This window comes from Oreochromis niloticus, linkage group LG14 (genome assembly GCF_001858045.2).
Source record: "Oreochromis niloticus isolate F11D_XX linkage group LG14, O_niloticus_UMD_NMBU, whole genome shotgun sequence".
Classification (NCBI taxonomy): Eukaryota; Metazoa; Chordata; class Actinopteri; order Cichliformes; family Cichlidae; genus Oreochromis; species Oreochromis niloticus.
The window spans coordinates 34,828,851-34,852,580 of NC_031979.2; the positions used below are offsets into that span (position 1 = coordinate 34,828,851).

General features: G+C 41.2%; 1 protein-coding gene across 3 annotated transcripts; it reads left to right on the forward strand.

Annotated features, from left to right (window-relative positions):
* Nucleotides 1-305: 305 nt before the first annotated feature.
* Nucleotides 306-22,683, forward strand: sae1 (SUMO1 activating enzyme subunit 1). 3 transcript variants are annotated; one of them, XM_005461133.4, is made up of 10 exons: nt 306-533; nt 1,127-1,238; nt 2,316-2,489; nt 11,146-11,291; nt 11,442-11,541; nt 12,146-12,251; nt 18,551-18,695; nt 20,036-20,105; nt 22,389-22,507; nt 22,590-22,683. In XM_005461133.4, exons 1-9 carry the CDS (start codon nt 442-444, stop codon nt 22,479-22,481), a joined length of 1,038 nt encoding a protein of 345 aa, XP_005461190.1. In that variant the 5' UTR covers nt 306-441; the 3' UTR covers nt 22,482-22,507; nt 22,590-22,683. The 3 variants fall into 3 exon arrangements, with proteins under 3 accessions (XP_005461190.1, XP_025753817.1, XP_013120272.1); XM_025898032.1 differs by having other exon boundaries at nt 22,389-22,483; nt 22,590-22,681; XM_013264818.3 differs by lacking the exon at nt 22,590-22,683 and having other exon boundaries at nt 22,389-22,517.
* The last annotated feature ends 1,047 nt before the right edge of the window (nt 22,684-23,730 follow it).

A 23,730-nucleotide genomic window follows, 5' to 3' on the forward strand; every position in this document is an offset into this window, starting at 1 on the left:
AAGCTAAAACTTAATTACTTACGCTTTCAAGTTTAACATTTATTTAAGGGCTCAATGACCAATGCTTACGCTAAATCGCAGCACGGCGATATATGTATATGTATATTTTTCGATATCTATATTTCTAATACTGAACTCATTAAAAGTTAAAGCGACGGTGAAGAATTTAAGATAAAGAGATAAACGACATTAATATAAATATAGCATTCTATTTACAGCATGTGAAAACTACGAATAAGAAAAAATATATATCCTTAAAAAAATTTCGGTAGAAAAAGAGTTCGTTAAAAAAAAAAATCTATTGTTTTGTTCTGTCGACGTCATCAGCTAGCGCCTGTTCAGCGGGACCGTCGCGGCATTTGAAACAGCTCCATCTGTAGCTGCACAAAATATTCATTTACCCCGGATTTGCCTTCATTGGAACGAACTGAACTGATCGATATGATCGAGAAGGAGGACCCGGTTATTAGTGAGGAGGAAGCGGCACAGTACGACCGCCAGATCCGACTGTGGGGGCTGGATGCCCAGAAGAGGTCAGTTAGCTCGGGAGGCTAATCGGTGCAGCCGGAGCTTTGACTTGCTGTACTTACTCTGCACCTATTTTCAACAGAGTACATCGTTAAATCTTTCTTTTACAAAAAAAAAACATAATTAAATGATTTAATTTACGAATGAATAATAAATGTGTTATGTGTTCTTACTTGAAAATATTGATAATTACCTGAGTAGGTAATTTCTGCGATCGCTTCATTCAAACAGATGATGTAAATAATATCGGCACAGACTTCTCCGTGTTCATACTGGAATTATTACATGTGAATTAACTGTTTAAGGATGCATTTTAGTTAATGCTCACGTGATATTAAAGCTTCAAAAAGACTGCTGAATCTCACAAAATGAAACTTTAGTTTCACTCTTACACGGCTCAGTATCCGTTATTTGTAATAGCTGCTCATTTTATTCTGTCTGAATGTTTTTTTAAGCATCTCTTTAATGGGTCTTTAATGTAGTCAAAATGTTCACAGACCATTTCATTACGATTTTCTTCCAATCAGCACACAATTACTTCTGGAACCGCACAGTCAGCAGTACTTAAACCGGTTTTTAAATTCTGTCTGTATTCCAGGTTGCGAGGGTCTCGAGTGCTCCTGGCAGGTTTGGGTGGTCTCGGGGCTGAAGTGGCCAAGAACTTAATCTTAGCTGGAGTTAAAGGACTCACCTTGCTGGACCATGAACAGGTAAGTACCAGACAGGCACAGCTCAGGTCTCTCTCTTCATCGTTATCCCTGATTAGAGATGTCATTGAAAGAGCAGCAGGAATCCTTTTACACATTTATCAAACAAAACACATTTACTCAAATCCAATAAAACAGTGGAATAGTGGGCGGTCTTATGTGAGAGCTTTAGATTTGCAGTACTAAAAATACACACTAGGTGGTTCCAGTAGCTAGATGTTTTCAAAACTATTGATAAAAAGTGGATTTAAACATTAAAATAACAACAAATTAAAAATGTTTTAAGTACAGCAAAGGATGAAATACAGTGCGTCAAAATGCATAATTTTTATTCAACCTTTTTTTTAATACAGGTAATCCCAAGATAGAAAAAGAATATAAACAGTTGCTTTAGGACTTGGTTCTCCCACTGAAATGTTGCATCCAGAGAAACTGAATCAGTTTTTGACAGAAAGGACGTAAATAACTAATATTCACTTTGAACATTTCCACATCTTGCCATAGAAGATATCTTCTGTTCAAAATTTGAAATGAGGGTCTTTCTTTTTCTTGTCAGTACAATATTTGTCTGATAGCCTCCAACCCCACTCTGTGCATTTTTACCAGTTCAAGGCCAATGAGACAAGACTGATCATGGTTTATTTAAGCAGTTTTTTGTTGTTGTTTGTGTCAAAAACATCAAAGTTCATACAAAAAATGTCCATCTGATAATCTGACGACAGGCCTGTATTATTACATGTTTGTATCAAATTACATCAAACACCACAATTAAATCTCTTTGTGTCAGCGGCAATTCACATATTTCTGGGAAAGTAAAACTGAACATTGTAATTTAGCTGTTCTGTGATAATTTTATAAAGAAAGTTACAGACTTCTGTCTTCTTGTTCCTTGTTCTCTGACACTACATGAGGGCAAAGTGGAGTAAAAATATATTAGATCATATATTATCATAAATATAAATTAACACCTGTCTGTGTGTATTTAGTCTAAAAGGAGATCTGTTATGTGAGCACAACAGCAGTAACAGTTGCAGTAAGAGCCTTATCCAGCTGTGCGCTCCCTGTCGGGGTGTTTTCCAGGTGTCGGAGGAGTCATGCCGAGCTCAGTTCTTGGTTCCGGTCACAGCTCAGGGTCAGAATCGTGCCAAGGCCTCTCTGGAGCGAGCGCAGAACCTCAACCCGATGGTGGAAGTGCACGCCGATCCAGACAGAATCGAAGACAAACCAGACGACTTCTTCCTCCAGTTCGATGCGGTGAGTAGGGATGGGTATCGAAACCCGGTTCTTGTTGAGAACCGGTTCCCACTGTTTCAATTCCTTGGAATTGTTTGCCATTTTTGCAAACGATTCCCTTATCGATTCCAGTCGCCCCGAATGACGTCACCACGTTGCGGAGCGTCATTTACCTGGCAGGCCGCCTAAGCGGCTCAAATGCTCAAAAGTTTGGTTATACTGTACGAGAACGGATGACAACAGGGCAACTTGCAATACTTGCAAAGTAGATATTTCATTTAAGGGAGGAAACACTACGAATATGCAAAAGCATTTGCTCACAAAACACGCGATAACCTTAAATGAATGTCGTGTTTTTAATTCCGCTCCGGACTCGTGAATCTCAACCCAGCAGCAGCGGTAACGTTTGCACGTCCTCTCCCGTTAATGCGGCAGGTAAATAATCAGCTAACAGTGCATATTATGTTAGCGCGATCTGCCTTATTACAAAATCTGCCATTACTGTGCATTTAGGTGACCGTGATGAGAGAGACAGACAGAGTCTGGCTGGCTCAGATGCTGGCAGTTCTCGCTGCAGTCTACCGGTAGCGTTTCCTTTCAGGCCAGGATAGACGAATGTCACCGAGCAGTGACTAAGTTTGTGGTCAAAGGCTTGCACCCATTTGCCACAGCAGATGCCCCCGATTTTCGGTAAGTGAATGTGTTTAATTGTAGGCAGTGACGTTACTGGATAGTCTTGTGTAATTGCTACAGAATAATTTAAGTTATACTTTTTTATTGCTACAGAAGAATATTTATTTTATTATTTTACATTTACAATTTTCTTTCCTGGGGACCCTGTGACACCCCATTGAAGAGCCGTAGGCTGTGGATCTCTTAAGATCTCACTGTTGGGTTTGTAAGGCCATGTTACTCCTAAATTTCTATCTTGTTCAAAGAAAAGATATAAAACAAAGTTCTAAGCTAAACGACCTTAGTGTTCTCCTTTTTTAAAAATAAGAATCGATAAAGAATCGAATCGTTAAACAGAATCGAAAATGGAATCGGAATCGTGAAAATCTTATCAATTCTGTGATAAGAATTGTGAGCCACAGGCCAGAAGATACGTCAAGTCTAGTACATCAAGTCTTGTCCAGATCAAATACACTCCTAAAAAAAATTAAACACTTTGAAAAAGAATCAGATCTCAACACGGGGAAAAGTGGCTACAAGGTGCCGGGCAGTGAGCACAGGGGCCTAAGAGAGGACCTTGGGGCCTCAGGCCAGCCTCTTGAAGTCTGTTTTTGTCTGTTTGGTCAGAATTCACACCAGTGGCCCAGTGGAAGTCACTTTGTAGCTCTGACAGAGCTCATCCTCTTCCTCCTCACCTAAAGGAACAGATACCGATCCTGCTTCTGGGTTACGGGCCTTCTATGGTCCTGTGCAGCTCTCTTAGAGTAACTGTTTGTCTCCTGGAATCTCCTCTATGTTCTTGAGACTGTGCTGGGAGACAGAGCAATAAGACACGGCAGTAACACATATTGATGTGCTATCCTGGAGGAGGTGGCCTACCTGTGCAACCTCTATAGGCGCCCAGTATCGCCTCATGCTACCAGCCTTCACACTGACCCTAAACAAATGCAAAACAGTCAGAAAAGATGAGGAGGAATAAAATTTCTGTGGCCTCCACCTGTAAAACCATTGCTGTTTTGAGGGTTGTGTCATTGCTGCCCCTCTAGTGCACCTGCTGTTAATTTCAGTGACCCCAAAACAGCTGAAACTGATTAAAAACCCGCCCTGCTGCTTAACAGACCAGATCAATATCCCAGAAGAAGAACTCTGATTAAAAATGTCCTGTTACATTTTTCAGCAGTGTGACTGACTGACTGTACCTCACAGGTTGACCACTAGACGGCGCTAGTAGACCACGTGGTGCACTGAAACACCTGCGGTGAGATAATGTCTGTAAGGTGTCGAAATGACATGAGCTTCATTGTCCAGCCAGTGAAAATGGTGACGTTTAGAATTAAATGTTACACTGATATAATTAGTTTATAATTATATGCAGATTATACACACAGCTATGCTGCTGTGTATGTGAGGAGAGTAAACCTGAAACTGAACAACCCGAGGAGTTGGAAAGAAGAAGGGCCACATTAACCCCCCCAACCCTAACCCACCTTTCACTAAGACCACACTGACTTAAAGTATCCACCTGTCAAACCACGGTGAGCCCTGTAAGCAGACTTTCCTTGTTGGTGTAGACTTTGCCTGAGGGAATTACCCACACTTCAGACTGTTGCAACATTAAACATGGGGGTACCAGGGGAAGTCCTGAAGCTTTAGGGAAAAGAGCAAACAAGCCGTGGAATAAAAGACTAAACTAAGCGAATGGATTTAATTTAACAGCGTCGTTCACTCAGTGAGCCGGCAGAAGGATGTCCGGGTCAGCGAGTTGGTCTCTTTGCTGATTTGGGTGTGAAGAAAATCAAAATCTCTAATCAAAAAGCAGCACAGGACATGTTATTGCATGATACATAACATAAGATCAGGCGGTGCGTCTCATTCCTGTTTGTTTAGTCTGAGTCACCTGTGATGGTTTAATGGCATTTGGAATGGAGCCCTAAATATTGTCACGCATATTTATTTGAGTTAAAGGAGGAGTTCTTACAGCTGTGTTTTCTTTTTTTTATTAGCTTTTGATTTCTTGGAGTCTTTATTTTATTTCAGTTTAGTGTTTTCATTTAGAGTTTCAGAGCAGCGACGCAGTGGTGGAGCATGGAGGTTGTGGGTTTGAATCCGGCAGCTGGCTGCCTGGGGCACTCCTGTGTGGAGTTTGCATGTTCTTCCTTTGCCAGTGTGAGTTTTCTCCGGCTCCTTCAGCTTCCTGGTTGTCTTCCTGATTGCTACTTGTCCTGGGTGCCTTTCACCCTACGCTAGGTGGGCTCTGGCACGCACCCCATTACCAGGAGATCACGAAAACTGGTTCCAGATCAAGACCTTGTTGAATTTTCTGACTGCATCACCAGGTTCAGGAGATACTTTTAACAAGGGAGTAATAGTTACCTTTTTATAGTGGGATTAAGATATTACATTTCTACTTTCCTTGTAATAGAAATTTACTTCCCTCTTTGAGTACATCGTGTAAAATATGATGTCGTGAGTAGCTGGTGCTAAATACCGTGACAGTATTTTTGTGTTGTTGTCAGGAAAAACAAATGAATGATTGCATTTTACATTCGGTTTCATCGCTTAGCGTTATTCTCCACAGGCTCGATCTAAGTTTTATCAGCTGATGGCAAGAATTCATTTGAACACCATCAGAAGAATAACAGATTTTTTTCCCCTCCCGTTGAGCCTGAATCGTCGGCAGTCTTCCTCCCTCCGGGGGTGCTAAATGAGTGTCAGGAGGAGGGAAAGTAGTACAGGAGGAAGACGAGGGTGGGAGCACTAAGACAAAAAAGAGTGAGGACAGGTTGAGAAGGATGTTAGTAGGACAGATGGAGGGAGGACGAAACTTTTAAAGAAGAGAAGGTGAAACAAAAAAAATAGAAATGATTTAAAAAAAGGTGGAAAACAGAAGGGGGTCTCTGCTGCTTTTATCTGCTTCCACTGATGTATCTGTGTGTGGCTCAGCGGGAAGATGGAGGGTGATTAAAGCGGAGCAGTTGGAGTGTGGTCGCAGTTTTCATCTGAGAAGCCCAATTACTGAGGGATGAATACAATAGAAAAGCACACAGTGTCCATCTGTGTGCCTGCAGAGAGCTGCCGACAGTGTTTACAATTCAGACTCTTTGGTTTCAAGTAGGAAAGAAAAGGAAAAATCACACGTCATAACTAACAAACACGCTGATAAATCTGAAATGTATCCTTTTACCGTTTTTTTTATTTATGTATTGCTAAAAAATATCATAATTATCTGCATTTTTTTCCTTTAAAGACAATAAATCTGTGCTGCTGTTTTTACAGGGTTTTCCTGTTTTATCTGAGAGTTTGATCAATAAAATGCAGCGTTGTGCACGAGTAAATAAAACTCACAATTAACAAAATGGTTAAAAAATAGATGCTGGTCATTTCCCTCTGGCTCGGTTTGGGGCAGGCACCAAAATTCACCAGAGTTTCTTGTTTAAAAATAAACTCCTCAAACATCAACCTTTGAAAAGGAATCCAAGGTTTTCCAAGTGTGCAAGAGGTTTTTCTTTGGAGGTGTTTCCTCCCCCAGTGGCCCAAACTCTTTGGTGTTTGGCCGAACTGAAACATCTGGCTATAGAGAGCCTCTCATGGTTATTTCTGATTCTGCTCTTATTTATAAAACATTTCTACACTCGCCCAAAAAAGATTTCAGCCTTGCCCCAAAGGCGAATCTGTAACTATTTTATTTTTATTTAAGTGGACTTAAATGTACTTAAGCATGAAATGGTATTTGATTAATGTAAAGGTAAAACACTGGCTTAGACTCACTGCCTAATCTGTATGCCGATGAATCATGCTTCATTTCCCAAAGGCCAATTATGAGGCAGAACAAACCCAGTCGTGTTCTCAGAAGTTCTTATTTTTGCCTCCCTGTTATTATTCCACAAAGACGCTTTTAGCAGCTATGTGTTTGGTCCTGCATGTGTCTCTGCTCCTAACTTTATTTTTCTACATTTCCTATATTTGGATGTAAACAAAGCCTAAATGATGCTATTACAGTGAAAACACAGGCACACATTAAGATACCCGTGGTTATCTAATATGAAAAACATAAACATTTCAAACATTTTCTTTGGACACTGGTTTGGTTGCATGCAGCTTGTTTGTGAGCAGTAAGAGGTCATGCATTTGTTGAAACCTGGAAACCACCAGCTATCGTCTGCGTTTGATTTAGCTTTTAGTCAGCTTTATCTGCCATTTATCCTGAACAGGATATCCAGGCTACTGTGGGGCGTTTCACTTTGTAAAAGCACTCTGACCTGTGCAACAGTGCATACTGTGAAACGTATAACTGCTAATCAGTGTGTTCATTGGACTATAGTTATGCCTCAAACACTGGAAAGTAATTAATGCTGGAAGTATTCAAAAACGCCGTATGTTTTCATACAATGGCTCACCTATTTAGAAGTATTTATCTCACAGCATGCAGAGTGTTCAGAGCATAAGTGGCCTGCGCGCACGCGCGTGTGTGTGTGTGTGTGTGTGTGTGTTTGGGTTTGATTTTGTTTGTCTACTACTCGACCCCCGGGGGGCGCTTTAGTCTCTTTTTTCTCGGGTTTATTGAAATTGTTTTCCGTGAACCATTTTTTGCAGTTTGAAGCTGAAGTTTTTACATATTTTCTGACTACGTTAGTTTAGAGAGTAAAGTTTATTTTCACCTCCGTTTTTTGACACAACACTACACCGAATGAATCGCCAGTTTTCTTGATTAACATTTGACTAACGTGGCAGGTTACTCATACGAAGATTCCCATTATGAAAGCAGTTTGTGCAGCTGCTCGCGCCTGTTGTTGCTCTTTCTGTTAGAGGTGAAATGGGGACATTTCGTTTTAATTGCTGGGTTGTGTTTTCAGCTATCGGCCGTCTTGCAGATAATGTGTTGTACTGTACAGCTTGTCATACTGTGGGTGTGTAAATGATAATAATTATTTGTTATCTCGAGACTCTTCAAATCTCCAGAGAGTGTTTTAAAAACACTGGTCTTGGAGCCCCGGTCTGCCCGGTGCGATGAGGGGGTGTCGGCATCCGTCTTATCTGTGGGTTTAGGGTGTTTTGCGTGTTCTGTACTGGGTCAGTTGGATAAGGTAGACCCAGCCCACCGGTCAGTTGTTTACAGTCATACATGAGCCCACTCTGGTTATATCATAGCCCACTGCGTCTCTCGCCACACAATCTGATATCCTCATGTTGGTGTTTTTTCCACGACTTCATATCATCATCGCTCCAGGAAGTTTGGCTTTGCTGCTTCAAACACAGAAAGACATTTTAATACATGATTAACACTGTAAAAAGGTGGTGGTTTTTTTTGTTTTTTTGTTTTTAGGTTTTGTGCCAAGAGCCACCCAAACTGAAACCTAAAACTGAAAATATTTTTTATGATGATTCCACTGGGTCTAAAATAATAATTCTGCTTTTGCTTCTGGTTTCACAAAGGACACCAACTCAAGTGTTGTGGGTGAAAATCATTTGTTTAACCCTTTCACCCACCACAACCTACACTTCCTCTGCTGCAAGAGTCGCCACAAGACTCAAATAATGAGGCGCCCAAAAAAAATAAAATCCAGTTAACCATAAAAATATAAATGACTAAATACATACATAAATAATACGCCAAACAAGCAGCCAGGGCTTGTGTTACATGTAGTGTTTTATATTCATTCAGTAAGTGTAAAAGTATTAAAGGTGGTGCTGGATATTTTAGATTACTAGGAAGTGCAGGTAAGTGCCTGCTTTAGTATTTTTTCCCTAAGGATGCCTCTGTGGTGTCGCATCAACATGATTGGTCAGTTTCAGCGATGATCCCGTAGCAACACCAACACAAAGACATCAAAAACACCATCAGTCAGCCTGGCTTTCATATAGTACACTGTGTCACTTTAATGACTTTAATCTCGTTTCACTCGGGTAGTAAACTGCTGCAGTAGGTGTGTCTCAAGTGTTTTGGCAGCTCACCAGCTGCTGTTCAGCATCTCTGTTGTTCCAAGAATGAACATGCAGTGAAAGTTTCAGGTGTTTTTATTGTTTTTTTAAAGGGGGATTAGAGGTGATTTTTAGAAGTAAAATAACTTCTTTTGGAACCTAATGTTTCTAAGCAGTTGGGTCTTTCCACGTAAAACCAGTAAATCTGAGAAATGTCCTCAGAATCAGTGGATTTTATTTTATTTATTTATTGTATAACAGCTTCATCATTTAAATTTTACCTTCACACAATGAAAATTGCGAGGGTTGTAAGTAAGTGCATACGGTTGGGTCAGAATTTATTATTCTGAATTAACGTTTTTCAACTTGTCACAGTCTAATTACTGTAAGAGTTTATCTACAACTGCAGTAATTTAATGTCTGACATAGAGATGAAGTTTTGTGGGCTTATGAAGCCTATAAATAAGGAAGAAAATAAGATGACTTATGACAAAAGTTTCCACCCACCGCTGTGTTCTTCAAGAGCCTGAACCTCAGAAAGTATTTATAGTATGAAGGTCAAATTTGACACAAATTCATTACATATAGTGACGGTCTTGTACTATTGATTAATAGATGTTTTTCATAGAATGTTTATATTAATGGGAAATCCAGCGTATTCCTTTTGAAAGCCTGGTGCAGCCCAGAATAAGCAGCTGACGTGGTGTCATGTTTTTTCAAGAGCAGCTTACTGGGGCATAGGTCTGAATTTATGGTGTGCAAGTTGCACATGTTATGGAAAGAAGTGCACAAAATACAAAAACAGCCAAACAAGATGCAAAAGAGGGTAGAAGTTCATGCTGAATATATAGTAAATTTAAGAATTTTCCATTATTCTGCTTGGCCTGAGTGTCTCATTTTAATAAAACAAAAATATTTTCTTTAATCTCTGATAAATATTCATGTTTGTTAAAGTTATACCGTCACAGAGGAGTTTTTCTAGGACAGGATAAAAATAAATAACAGTGCAAAGACAAAACTTCCAACGACTGTGGAGTGGGAGTTACAGTCATATGTTTCAACCAGTGCAAAAAAAAGTGTAGAGATTTTAGAGTAAATGTCAAATTTTCGATAAAATGTATGACAAATTTCCCCCTAACAGTAACCATGATCATATGACTTGAAAGTTGTTTGTGTCTCCGTCTGAGAGTGTTACGAAACTGCTCGGTGAGCCCTGAAGAAAAACTGCTTTGTTATCAGTAACTGGAAAGATTTGCTCGTTAGCCTTCAGGTTCTGATGATTGAGATCAAGATAAGATTGGGAAAACGAGGAAATTGAGTGGGAGAAAAGACTAGATTTTAGTAGAACGGGATTAAAAAGGTCACATGAAAAGGAATCTACACTTTCAACCTCATTTTTGCAAATTGTAGGATTTGTATCATGCTCATTTCCACCGCAGTAGGTTTACTAAAGTATGACTCAAAGATCATAATAATCCTAATCCTTTTCTCATACTGGTGCAGCCTCCAGTTCATCCTCTGTCTGAAACAAGCTTCTCCAACTCCTTCCCCTTTAAACAACTTTTATTCTGATTGGCTGCCCCTCACAAACAGATGGTTTAAATATGCTCGAGATGACCTTATTAGGGATATCTGCACTCAGTGTCATCACAAAGAGCCCAGGGTAGAAAAAAGCTGTCTGAAACGGAGCATTTAGGTAAACCTGAGATTTGTACTCACTGGGATTAATTGTACATATGTTGATCTCATTATGGCTCTCTTCCAGAGCATGTCTTTTATCCTGTTTTCCTTCTCTCACCCCAAAAGGTCCCGGCAGATGGCCGCCCCTCCCTGAGCCTGGTTCTGCCGAAGGTTTCTTCCTGTTAAAAGGGAGTTTTTCCTTCCCACTGTCACCAAAGTGCTTGCTCATAGGGGGTCATATGATTAACTTACAATATAAAGTGCCTTGAGGCGACTGTTGTTGTGATTTGGTGCTGTATAACTACAACTGAATTGAATTGAATTAAATTATTTCAATATCTGAATCCCTAATGAGCCTTTAACCCTTTGTTTTTGTGTTTGTTTTGGGAATTGTTTTGTCCCTCAGGTGTGTCTGACAGGCTGCTCCAGAGACCTGATGATACGGGTTGACCAGCTCTGCTCCAAACACAAGATCAAGGTCTTCTGTGGAGATGTCTACGGTTACTACGGTTACATGTTCTGCAACCTGGGCCAGGCACACAACTATGTCGAGTAAGTGCGACGGGGGCAGGTTTTATTCCCAGTTTGTGGGAATAAAGCTGGTCGTTGTGTGTTTTGTGTCTTGTAACACAGCCTCAGACATAATAAGAAACCTTTCCTTGTCTTCATTTTTACTTTCTTCTTCTTGTTTCTTCTTTAAAGGGAGAAACCCAAAGTAGTAAAACCCAGCGGTGAATCCAACGACGGCCCGGAGGCAAAGAAAGCCAAAGTCGACCCCAACGAGACCACCATGGTGAAAAAAGTACGTGCACAATTATCAGCTGATAATAAGGCAGAAACATCAAACTGAAAGAACTGACATAAATAAAGATATATTTTAACTTAGACAAAGAGATGTATTAGCAATCCTGCCTTTAGTAAAGAGAAGGAATATTCAATATAACAGCAGTTACCCTCATTTTTATTTCTTTCTTTCTCAAAGGTTCAAACTAAAATCGATTCTCTTTCTAATTTATGGTTTTAAAAAGGGCTTTTATGATATCACATTAGCAATAACAGTATCAGACAAATTAAATACTCTTTTTGAGGAATGAAACTTTTAACTGGAAAATAACATAGAAAAAGAACTGTTACATGCTATGTAATAGTCATTGATGAGATCATATTTCTATTACTGGCACATTCTGGCAGCGTTCTATTAAATCGGAGGTTGTCATCACAGTCCTATATTAAAGCGTTTACTGTTTGTCTTTATTTGGCTTTAATAATAAGAAATGCAAATAAATGGCTTTTCCTGACAAAATGTCACCCAGATATAAATCGCTTTTTATTTGTCATAAAAACAAAGAACAAACAAATCAGTTCAAAACCTATTCACTCCATATTGATCTTCTCCAACCAATCAGACGGCCAGTTTTTGCACTCTGAAGGAGGCTCTGGAGGTCGACTGGACAAGCGAGAAGGCCAAAGCGGGTCTCAAGCGAACACCAGTGGACTACTTCCTGCTCCAAGGTACCTAAAGCTGTTTTTGTTTCCAAATGTGGGATGATTGAGTTTTTAAATGTAAAAATAAACTTTCCAGCATCATTTTTAGCAAATCTGTTGTAGTAACAGCTGATAATTTTTCAGTTTGTGAATTGAGTGAAATTATAATCAGAATATCCACATGTTACTACAGAAAATTATAAAGATGTTTGAAGTCTGTTTAACAGTTTCTGACGTGTACTACTTTTAAACTTTGTCTTTAAAAATGACCATTTTAATTCTGCATAATTATTTCTCATGTGTATGAATAATTTTCTAAAAAAGTTTTAGCCTTTAAAGATTTTGCGAAGAAGTTGCAAAGTTTTTTTTAATTTTATTTTATTTTATTTTAATTCTCCTTTAGGTGATGTTGTTTCATTAGCATGTACGTTTTAATTGCATAAAAGAGCTGAATATTTGTTGCATTTCTGTGGCAGGCAAGATTTCCCATGCATCGATTTGGGCAAATAACATAAAGAATCCTGAAGGGTTTAAAAAAGTATAGAAAATGGAAACTGAAAAAGCGTAGGATCCTGCAGCTAGACTGAAACACATAGCATTAACATGCAAAAATCACTGTTCCAGTTTAGCTGATGAAATATCACCGCACATGCGTGGAAAGTCATGTCCATAAAGCGTGGTAAATGTCATCTAAATATAAACGCCAGTGGGATTTAAGCAAGATTGTCTTCTAGATAAAACACATTAACTTTAGATTTTGTCAAATACATTCGGTAACTGTTTGAAAATAAAGAATATTCTTAAAACACAGCGATGGTATACTGCTCCAAATGATATATTGGAATCATTTCTGTTAAATGCTTCGTAACCATGGGCCCAAATGAACATTTTGATCCATGAGATAAATTTACCTTCCTGTTTTTCAGGTTATTTATGTGTGTCTGATGACCTTCTCCACAGAGTTGTTATTGTCCCTCCTGTCACCTGGCCCTGCACCATTCCCACACTCTGCACGCTAGTTTCCATCACAAGCTGTCCATGGCCAGTCATGTGCACTGAGCGTAGAACAGAGAGTGGCCCGACACCTACACGGCATGACAACAAGCATATCAGAACAGGAAATACAAAGAAAACTATTAAAGGTGTTAACTCAGAAAACACTTGTGTGCATAAATGCACTAAACCACAGTTTATGGGAAATTTCACTGGATGAACTGATCACAAATATTAACCACAATGCGCTACGTTCAAAACGTTTCGTAGAATTTCCCCATGGGGCTGCGTTGGTAAGGGCATGCAGCGTAAAAATCTGCCAAATCAAATATGCTGAGCTACCTGCTGTGGAGATCCCTTGTGAATAAGGGAGCTGCTGAGAGTTATAGAGTTTGCAGTTACACTCTATTATCAGCATTTTATTTGTATTAATTTTATTTTTTTGCAAAAGTCAGTTAACATTGATGACTAATGCTGTCATAGACTAGACTAAATAAAATTAATAAAACTGGTATTTTATTAATAAGCTTTTAAATACTGACCTGGAATGATTTCAGAGTTTAAACATCTAAGTGTGTTTTAATCAAAGACGTTTTTACGTGGAATACACACATGAATGATGCTTTCATATTCAAGCTGTAGAACAGTTTTACTCACAAAGGACAAACTTATTATTAACCCCTCTCATTACATCAGTTCCATTTTGGTGGAATTGATGGGGGCTGAGTCGGACCGATTGAGGCCGTTTTGTGAGGAAGTCTTTGATCCAGGAGCAGGCGGCAGGGCGGGATCTGAAGGTGGTCCAGTTTGAAGATGAGGATGTCTGGGATTATGGTGTTGAACGCTGAGCTGTAGTCCACGAAGAGCATCCTCACGCAGTTCTTCCTCAGCGTTCTGTGAAGGGTGATGGTGATGGCATCAACTGTTGACCGATTTGCTCTGTAAGCAAACTGGTGAGGGTCGAGGGGGGCGGGGGGGTAGACAGTCTCTGATGTGCCGAGACACTATCTGCTCGAAATACTTCATGACTACAGACGTGAGGGCTACAGGTCTGTAGTCATTGTCTATACCAGTCTTTTTGTGAGTTCTAGTGGAGGCCTACAGACAGGTGGGAAAGGTGGCATGAATCAGGGAGAGGTTGAACAGCCTGGTGAGGATCCCTGCCAGTTTGTCTGCACAAGCTTTAACCACACCCTCTGAGATACCTCTTCTGGGGTTCACCGCCTTCAGTCTCCTCCTGACGTCATGTTCCTTTAGGGAGGGGGTGGTGAGGTGGGTGAAGGGGGAGGGCCGGTCTCAAACCAAGCAAAGAGCTCCTCTGGAGTTTGAGGTTACTGTCGGGGGTTGGGGGGCTCTGGCCTTTGTAGTTGTTGAATCATCAGTCCTCATCCATGCATACCTTCGTCCAGTAGCCCACCTTACATCGATATATCCTGGTACCTCAAAACCTGATGCAGACTTTAAGTTGGATGATATCTGAGGTGCTTCAGTTGTGTATCTGTTGCTCATGTTCTGAGGTAGACGTTAGCACTGGATCTTAGCGTGGGGATCTTTACTGGATGCATAGCCTGGCTGGGATTTGAGTTCATGATCTATTGTTCCAAAGATCGTAATCCCTAATTTTATCATCTCAGGCACACAGTTCTGACTGTGAGTCCAAAAGCTCCACCCACTTGTGTTGGACAGCCAATCAGAAGAAAGTTGACTTAAAGAGGGAGGGGCTAAAATGGCTCATTTCAGACAGTGCAGCTCCTCCACGCATCCTCTAAGGCAGTGGTGTCCAAACCCAGGCCTCGAGGGCCAGTGTCTTGCAGGTGTTAGATCTGTCCTTGATCCATCACAGCTGATTTAAATGGCTAAATGACCTCGTCAACATGTCTTGAAGTTCTCCAGAGGCCTGGTAATGAACTAGGTGTGTAGACCCAGGGTGAGATCTCAAACCTGCAGGACACCAGCCCTCGAGGCCTGGAGTTGGCCAAGGCCTGGTGTAAGATAACTATTTTGATCAGTGAATCATGCAAAGCTATTTTATTAGAGCCCAACAATAAAAATAAGGTTCTGAAAAAGAGCATTAGAGATTCCCCTTTGTCTCACACCCACTCACAGCAGCCACATGCAGTCATGTGACAGTGGCTGTCTGCTTTATTTGCTTACTAAACAGTCAACATGCTCCTCAGTTTCTCATCTCGTTCAGGGGGATTTTGCATTGCGGCAGTCTTGTCTGGTTAATTTTAGTTTTTGCCAGCCGTCATGGCCTTTAGTCTAATAACACCCCATCTGAAACCCACCTACCCGCTGCAGCCTCGCCCTGTCTTCAGTCTGCTGAGTTTCAGGCTAATTTCTGAGTGGAAACACCACCTAGTTGTTGTTTTTTTGTTTTGTGAAGGCGAGATGGGAGGCAGTGTTATTATTCGTCTGCTGTTGCTATAATTGGAAGTTGTGGTGGTTGTTTGGTGCCACCAATGAGGAAGTGGCTCTTCCTCTGTTATAACTGCTTCCTGTCTCACTAGGAACAGTCGAGAGATGTGAACCGTGTGTAGGGTGTATGCGTTTGTCTTTGCTTTTATCATCTCTTTAATTCCTCTTTTTATTTAAGATGTAGTCAGAGGGGAAAAAAATTGACCAGCAGAAGATAAGATGACACTTGAAGTGTTTCCTCCTTTAAAAAAAACAAAGTCTAACTTTTATCTGCAAATAAGGCTTTAATTACCTTTAAAATCAGCCTCACAGAGATTTCTGAATAGTTTTTCTTATCTGAAATTATCATTTAATATCATATATGAAAGCCGCATGCATCCAACAACTGGGAGAAGCATCAATTCAAATAAAATTGGCCATTCAGCCAAGATTTTTGCAACATGGCTGAAACCTGTACTACAAATGTGTGTGAAGCATTTTGTATTTTGTGCAGAAAGTATTTCAGACTTCAAAGGATGCGATTTCAAATTCAGCTTCCAGTGTAAGCTGTTTCATTAAGTTAGCTCAGTGGTTCTCAAATAGTGACTCGAAATCAGGTGTGCCGTGGAATTTTGTGACAGCGGTACATCATGAATGCAATACATAACAGCACAAAGGGTATCAGTACTTTATATGGACTGATACAAAGTACTCTAACGCAATCCTTTAAAAAGCTCCTGTCATCGAGAACTCGTCGGTTTGCACAACTGTCGACTGCGTGACGCATCAAAGGCCCCAACTGACAGCGAGGAGGTTAATAACGGGAAAAGGCATTGCTTTCTTGTGAGGAGCAAACTAAAGACAACAGAAAATGTGTCATAAATTCTACATGTCTTATGATTTCAGCTGAAGCAAGGATGTCAGTAGCGCTCCACCCTGTTGGATCATTAGGTAATGCCAAACAATGTGTCAATCAAGGTAAAGAGGCACGTGGAAACCAAATGTCCCTTATAAGAGGAAGTTTTCAAGAGATTTCACTGGAGGCAAAGTATATATTAGTGGTGTGGGTGCAAAAGATAAATGAATAAATACGAGTATTTATCCTTCTGCAGAGTGCTGTTAGATTTAGTACCATTAGAAAACCACCATCCACCCACACTCGACACTCCAGTGTGTCCTCCATGTGTGGTAAGATATGCCTCAATCACCTCAGGTGCCCAGGAGACATCCCCAGAACCACCTCAGCTCTTTTTAATGTGATCTCATCATCACCCTATCTGTTAGGGAGAGGCCCGAACCAATCAGAAAGCTCGTTTCCACGGTCCTAGTCTTTGCTCACTACCCAGAGCACGTGGTCAGGAAAGTAATGTAGACTGCCGACCAGTCAGCAGCTTCGCTTTTACACTCAGCTCTCTTTTCACCACAACATCCTCATCGCTGCTGACGCCACACAAATCCACCTGTCAGTATCCCGCTCCCCTCACTCGTGAAGTCCTCCACTCAGGGCAGCAACTCATCCCTGACTCAACGTGAGCACTTCAGCCTTTTCCTGCTGAGAAACTGTCTGAGAACATTAGAGTACCTACATGCATGTTACATTCAAAGCTCACCAGTTTTTGTGTTAGAGGTCTTGATGATGGAGGGGTTTCTGGAGTTTCATGTAAACTAAACTAAACTGTTGTGCCCTGTTTGTGGTTTGTTTGTGTAAACAGTCTAATTTATTTGTTTTAGTCAATTTCAGAGTGGAAATGTTATTTTTCACTTTCACTTGCTGCAAAAGTAAAAACCAATGAATAAAAGAAGAGCTTGTTAGATGATGTCGAGGCTGTTTTACGTAGATAATGCGACCGATATGTTGTTGTAATGTGTTTGGTGTGCCGTGGACACAAAAAGGTTTAGTTGTAGGTGCTAATATGGACATAACATGGCCAAACTACCAAGATGTCTTAAATCTGAGGTGTACATGTAATAAAGAATAGGTTCATATCCACCTGCCTACCTCTGCCAGATGAACATGTTTCTCTGTCCATTGTTTTTGATCTGAATGTGCAGGATTTGGCATTAAGGACCATCTCGAGCATTTCCCCTCCACTCTAATCTGTGATGGTATCACTGCTGCCTGTGTATGTTCAGAGATGGTATCTTTGTTCCATCCATGTTCACATTATTATATTGTGTTATGAAATTCAGTTTGATTTCCTTCCCGAGCGTGATGCCATTTGTACCAGCCTGTAACTTTCTACTAACAAAGTTTCACTGATAAAGGGCAGAGCCGAGGTGTGAGAATGATTCATCGCTGCTACATGTGAGCATGTACTGTGTGTGCGGTGTGCCACGCTGGTGGAAATGGCCGTGGGAGGACTTGACTTCCTCATGTGGTTTTAAGTTAATGGACGAACAGGAAATACGGGGGCGAAGTGTTGATGTGTGCATCTGTGTGGTGCAGCTGGAGAAGTCGGTTGTTGTTTGAAATATTGCACATGACCAAATAGTTCGTGCTTTTGATTTTTAATTTCTCAATCGGTCCTAAAGCCGACACAGGAAAGAGTTTTGGTTTTTTTTTTCATCTTTCTCGCTCTGAGAGGCAGACTTAATACTTCCTCTGTGATCCTGTGCAGGTGGATGTGTGTTGCACCCAGGAGTCTGTGACTGCGCGCTCTTAATTTGATGTGGGGGAAACGTGGGCCTAATCGGATGAAATGGTTGATGGTGCAACCACATACTGATGTTATCCTGGTTCAAAGGGAGCAGCAGGGGAGATGTTGTCTTTCCATAAGATGATAATTCACTGTGGAAGTCACTTGAAAGCGTGATGTAATTATAAATGGCAATAGTGCAATAGATTATGTGGAAAATATTGCCTTAGTTAAATGGTTTAAACTTCTTTCCTGCGTCTCAACTGTCATTTCTTTCCTCCCATCTGCTGCTCTCCACAGTTCTGCTGAAGTTTCGTACCGACAAAGGCCGTGACCCCGACCCGCAGTCCTTTCCAGAAGACAGTCAACTCTTGAGGCAAATCCGCGACGACGTCCTCGAGTCCCTGTCATTGAACAGCGACCTTCTGAGTGACGACTTCATCAGGTGACTTTAAATTTACACAAGTCGATTCAAAATATATCCTCTGCTCTTTCAAACACAAACACACCAAACATTCCCTGCTGGGGGGGGGCAGACATTATTTTATATAATCAAGCTGAATGTACTTTTTTAGACGGTTGCATCCACCTTCCTCACTTTGACCCTCTTGTTGGCCATAATGCCCCTCCATGCATCTCTTCTGTGACCTTAAGGAAAGTTAAATCTCTAAACAGGACCATAACTGTGCATGCAGCCTTTATTTCTTTACTAATTTATAGATTTATCAGTAAAATGTGATCTCTGCAGAGGCACTAGTTGCAGTTTAATGTCAGCATAAACAGCGATCCACCACAACATAAAATCTCTGAATAACGTTGAAGGTGTTTGCTTTTCCATATTTCCTGTCACATATTTACTGCCACATGGGTGGATGTTCATATTAAAGATGATCAAAATTTCAAATAATGAGCTCACTGTATGTAGAATACCTGTGAAATCCTTTTTGTCTGCTATAAAAATGCTTTTCAGAAGGCCCAGTGTTCATGAGAAGCTAGTCTAGTAGTTCAAGGATAAAACTACTGAGCTGGAAATTGCAATAAGAAGTTCACTTTACTGATCCCAGAACAAGTCTGAAGTGTTAGCCAAGCTTTCAAACTCTTCAGACTCCAACCCAGACAATCCCAGACAGCATACATGTACACACACAGCAGTATAGATTTGATTTTAATGTCGGGGCTGAATAGATGGCTTGCATGGCTGTTATCAGCTGTTCCAACAAGAAAATTCAACTTTGAAAAACGTGCACACGGGCACAGGGGCCGATGAAGACTCAGCAGCTGGCTCTGATTAAAGGCCGACTGTTAGCTGCTCTCAGTCTGCAGATGAGTTTCCTGGCTGTAATTCCACCTTCACTGCTTTTGATTTTTGACACGGTGGGTTGCCAGTTTTTGGCTTATAAACACAAGCTCATTAATCCACTGCTACACCCTCACATCCACCCTGATGGCAGAAAGAAGCACAGTAATGTTAGCTTTTCTCAAAGTCTCTCTAATCAATTTCACACCAGTGTTTTGAGACCAAATGACATCACCTGGGGGAGGGGGCGATGGCAAACCGATTTACCCAAACACACATGCTTCTAGTGTCAGTGAAAAGACGTTTATTTAGTTCACATCAGCCATAGCAAGACAAATAAATCAGCTGGCAGATGAGCCTATGGAACATATTTTTTTTTCTTCGTTTTGTGGCTCTTGTGCTCTTTTTTTAGTTACTTAGTTAGTCACTTCCTTAGCGTTACACTTTCTATTTAGTGGTTAATGTTTCCTTGCACTGTTTATCCTCAGCTACTGCTTCTCTGAGATGTCTCCAGTGTGTGCAGTCGTGGGAGGAGTTCTGGGACAGGAAGTTGTTAAGGTGAGGATGTAAACATGAAGATTTTTGGGGCAGTGTGCAAATTGCACACAGAATTGTATGAATCTTGCAGCTTCAGGAAACGTTGTGAAAGGGCTGATGTCATCCCCTCTGAAGCGTCTAACGGTATTCAGTCGGTGACTTTGTGATGAAGACGGCAGGTCTGGTGTGTCAGCTGACATGTGGCCACTCGGCTGGTCGCTGGGTTGGATCCAGAGAAACGGCGGCGGCTCTGCTCAGTGCAGAAGCGATTTTCGCTGTGACCACAGTGCAGCTCTGTGTGACGCTCTGGCAGCAGCCGTTTAAATGGAGAGATGATTTGTACTGTTCTCAAGCTGAACGCCGTAATAACCCCATTCATAAAAGAAGCTAATGAAAGCTGTTAGTGGGAAAACAAAAAGAAGACAAGCGACTGAACGGTGACACCAACACCTTTCCTACAGTCAAGCCTGTTCTGTTGTTTGAATTCCCTCAGGATAATCAGTTTATTAAAAATAACAAAAGCTCCTTTAAACTGTGCCAAAATCTATGCAGTGAAATATCTCACAGAGCAATCACTCTTTTCTTTGTTTCTACATGAATCAGTTTGCTGATAATCAACAATACTTGACATAAATTCAGCTGATCTCCTCTTCAACTCCTCCTTGGGCGGCACTGCAAGATTTCCAGCCTCCATGTTTAGATCCCTCTGTGGAAGACTTGTTCTGTGCACTCTCAGACTTCACCATGAACCTCAAACTGACTTTCTCTGTTTCTCTGCTGACATCACACCGGTCCACCTTGCTCTGTAACCCACTCTCTGACAGAACAGTGAGTTTTTTGACAGAGAACCATGTTGCCAGATGTGGAGATGCAGACTCTCATCCAGGCAGTGACCTTCAGAATTAATCAACAGAACACAAGCAGGAGTACTATCCAGTGTTTCCTAAAATGCACTCACTGATCACTCGAGCTACGCCTTAAGGTGCTGTCCATAAATATAACGAACAGATCTGAGGACAAAGGGCAGCTCAATGAGTCCAAAACTCACTGAAAATGTGCTTGACTTTGCACCAGATGTTCTCAGCTCTCACTTTGAGTATACAGGGACCCAACGGCTCATAATAGCTTTGGATCAGCTCTCAAACTTCGCACAGTGCAGCCCACAGGTGTCCCAGGGATTGCCCAGTTTTCACCATTCCTGAAGTTCTCAAAAAATGTGTAGATTGGATGGTCAAACTCCCATACTTCCTCCAGAAGTTAGAGGGATTATGGGAATAATGTTATAGTCAATGATGCTATAGTGATTTGATGCCTGCATGTTTCTCCCACTGAATACAGCATCCAGATCAGAATCTGGGAGTTCTGCTGTCACATCCCGATGGAGACCGTTCAGGCTAAAGCTCCTGAACTGTGTCAGTCTTCACTCGTCAGGTGCCCTAGTTGCCAGATTTGACTCTCTGTGACTTTGTCCTATTCCCAAACTCGAAATTCGACTCAGAAAATCACCATTTTGACGCCTGGGAAGAGATCAAAGGCACATTGCAACGCAAAAAGCAACTCCGGGGCATCCAGGGAAGGACAGCCGTAAGAGCTGCAGGGCTGCTCAAAGCGACAGCCTTTAAGGAAAGATCACCTGGATTTAAATTGATATTGTATTTTATTTTTTATAAGTGAAGTCAGGGAGCTTTCTAAGTCTTTAGTATGATTATTGCTTACCAGCAACTCTTGTGGTTAAACCCAGCAGTCAACATGTTGCCTGTTTTTTGACCCAGAAACATTTCAGACAGGCACAGTTAAGATTAGAAACCTGTCTTTCTTTCTGGGGTGAGCGCAGGGCGACCTCCGGTTGACACAAATGGGCGAGTTCATTTCAGGGTGAGTGTGTGAGACAGGCCGGGGGGGGGAAGAGAGGACAGACAGTTCAGAATCAGGCTGCGTTATATTGGCACAAGGCCAACCTGCTGTCTGGATGATGATGATGATGATGAAACCTGCTGCAACAGCCAGACTGATGTCTCTCACAGTGAATCTGTCTTATTTCTCTCGCACACAGAAACATTAACTCCATTTATGAACTGAAGAACTGACAGAAGTGTGACAGGCTCTAGTCAAGTTAAACCCCGGCATTGAAAGGGTCTTTGAAACTTTGTTAGCTGCAGTAGAGTATTTCATCCTGCTGACGGAGCATGTGGAGGTTTTATTTCTCACAGATTTCTAGACGAGAGGCCGAACTTTTACAAACAGCCACTGTAGTTCCTCTTTAAATAACATAACATAACATTTTTCTTCCCTCTTTGTCTTCAGGCCCTCTCTCAGAGAGACGCTCCTCACCGCAACTTCTTCTTCTTCGACGGTCGTAAAGGCAATGGCGTGGTGGACTACTTTGGACCAAACTGAACGTGTCAGGCTACGCCGGTTTACAGGCAAACTTCAGTTTGTCCTGTCTGATTATTTATGGCAGCGCTTGTTCTGCTCGTTCAGTTTCTTTTCTTTCTTTTTTTACAGTTGGATCCATTTCGCCCCAAAATCTGATACAAGAACAGCAGGATGTTTTTTGGTTTTTTACATTTGTTAATAAAACATTGTGTAGTAAAATGTTTCAGCCTCTCGTGTCTGCTTTTTATTAAATCTTCCACCAAACTATAATGATGATTCTCCTTCCTTTGCTGCTGGGGACATTTTAAAGTCCAGGACTCGAGCTGCAGTGTTGCATCGGCATGAGAGAGAAATCACACGCAGGCTAGATTCATGGCTGATATCGGTGTGGTTTATCTGAAGGGGAGAGACAACCAACAACACCAACAACACATGATGTCTCGCAGAGTGTATGACTGTATTTGGTCATAGCCTCCCATCGCCTGACATGTGACTCATCCAGCCAAACATGGTGGTGTAGTGAGTATGTCACAGCGCAGCAAAGAAATAGGAAAGGGCGGTGGCTGCCATTCAAATGAGCCGTGACATAAAGTCACAGCATTTCCTCTCTTATGCCCCAAAACAGGGCAGCAACAACAGAGCATTAGCACAGAAAGGCAGCATCATTACATCAGCCACTGGGTGTGGTGTTTATGTTGCTGCCCTCATACCTGTGAAACCTGATGCTCAGTGGAAAAAGTGACTTATATTTTGATCTTGGCTCACATCGGCGAGTGCTGACGGCTGCATGTCGGTGATCTCTGAAAGCAGTGCAGATTTTAACTGATGCAGCACGTTCAGCAGATAAGTGCACATCATCATGATACTGTGAACCTTTGCATACAAACGAGGCTGTCAGACATGGTCTGCGATAAATGACCTTTTTTATTTTAAAGCAAATATAATGTAAAATCTTGTTTAAATCATAAAGAGTGAAGGTTACCTCAGGCTTCCCCTCGTCTGTTTTGGTTGCCCTTTTTCTTTGGTAACACTTTATAATACAGCCTCTGACTAAAGGGCATAATTCCTCAATAATTAAAAAGAATTGCAGTGTATTTTATTTGAAATTACATACAAATAACTAAAGGTAGGTACATTAGAACAAGGGAATAACAAGTCAGGTTTTTACAGAAAACAAACAAATAATTATATTTTAAATATTTTTAAGTACTGCCTAATTTCCTGGTAATTTAGCGGGAAAAACAAACAATATTTCCTCATCTTGCAGTAC

Excerpts from the sequence above, each read along its gene's own strand:
- sae1 (XM_005461133.4), top strand. The coding sequence starts at position 442 with ATGATCGAGAAGGAGGACCCGGTTATTAGTGAGGAGGAAGCGGCACAG. Across the intron at positions 2,490-11,145 it reads TCTTCCTCCAGTTCGATGCG|GTGTGTCTGACAGGCTGCTC; the intron begins GTGAGTAGGGAT and ends TTTGTCCCTCAG. Across the intron at positions 18,696-20,035 it reads CTGAGTGACGACTTCATCAG|CTACTGCTTCTCTGAGATGT; the intron begins GTGACTTTAAAT and ends GTTTATCCTCAG.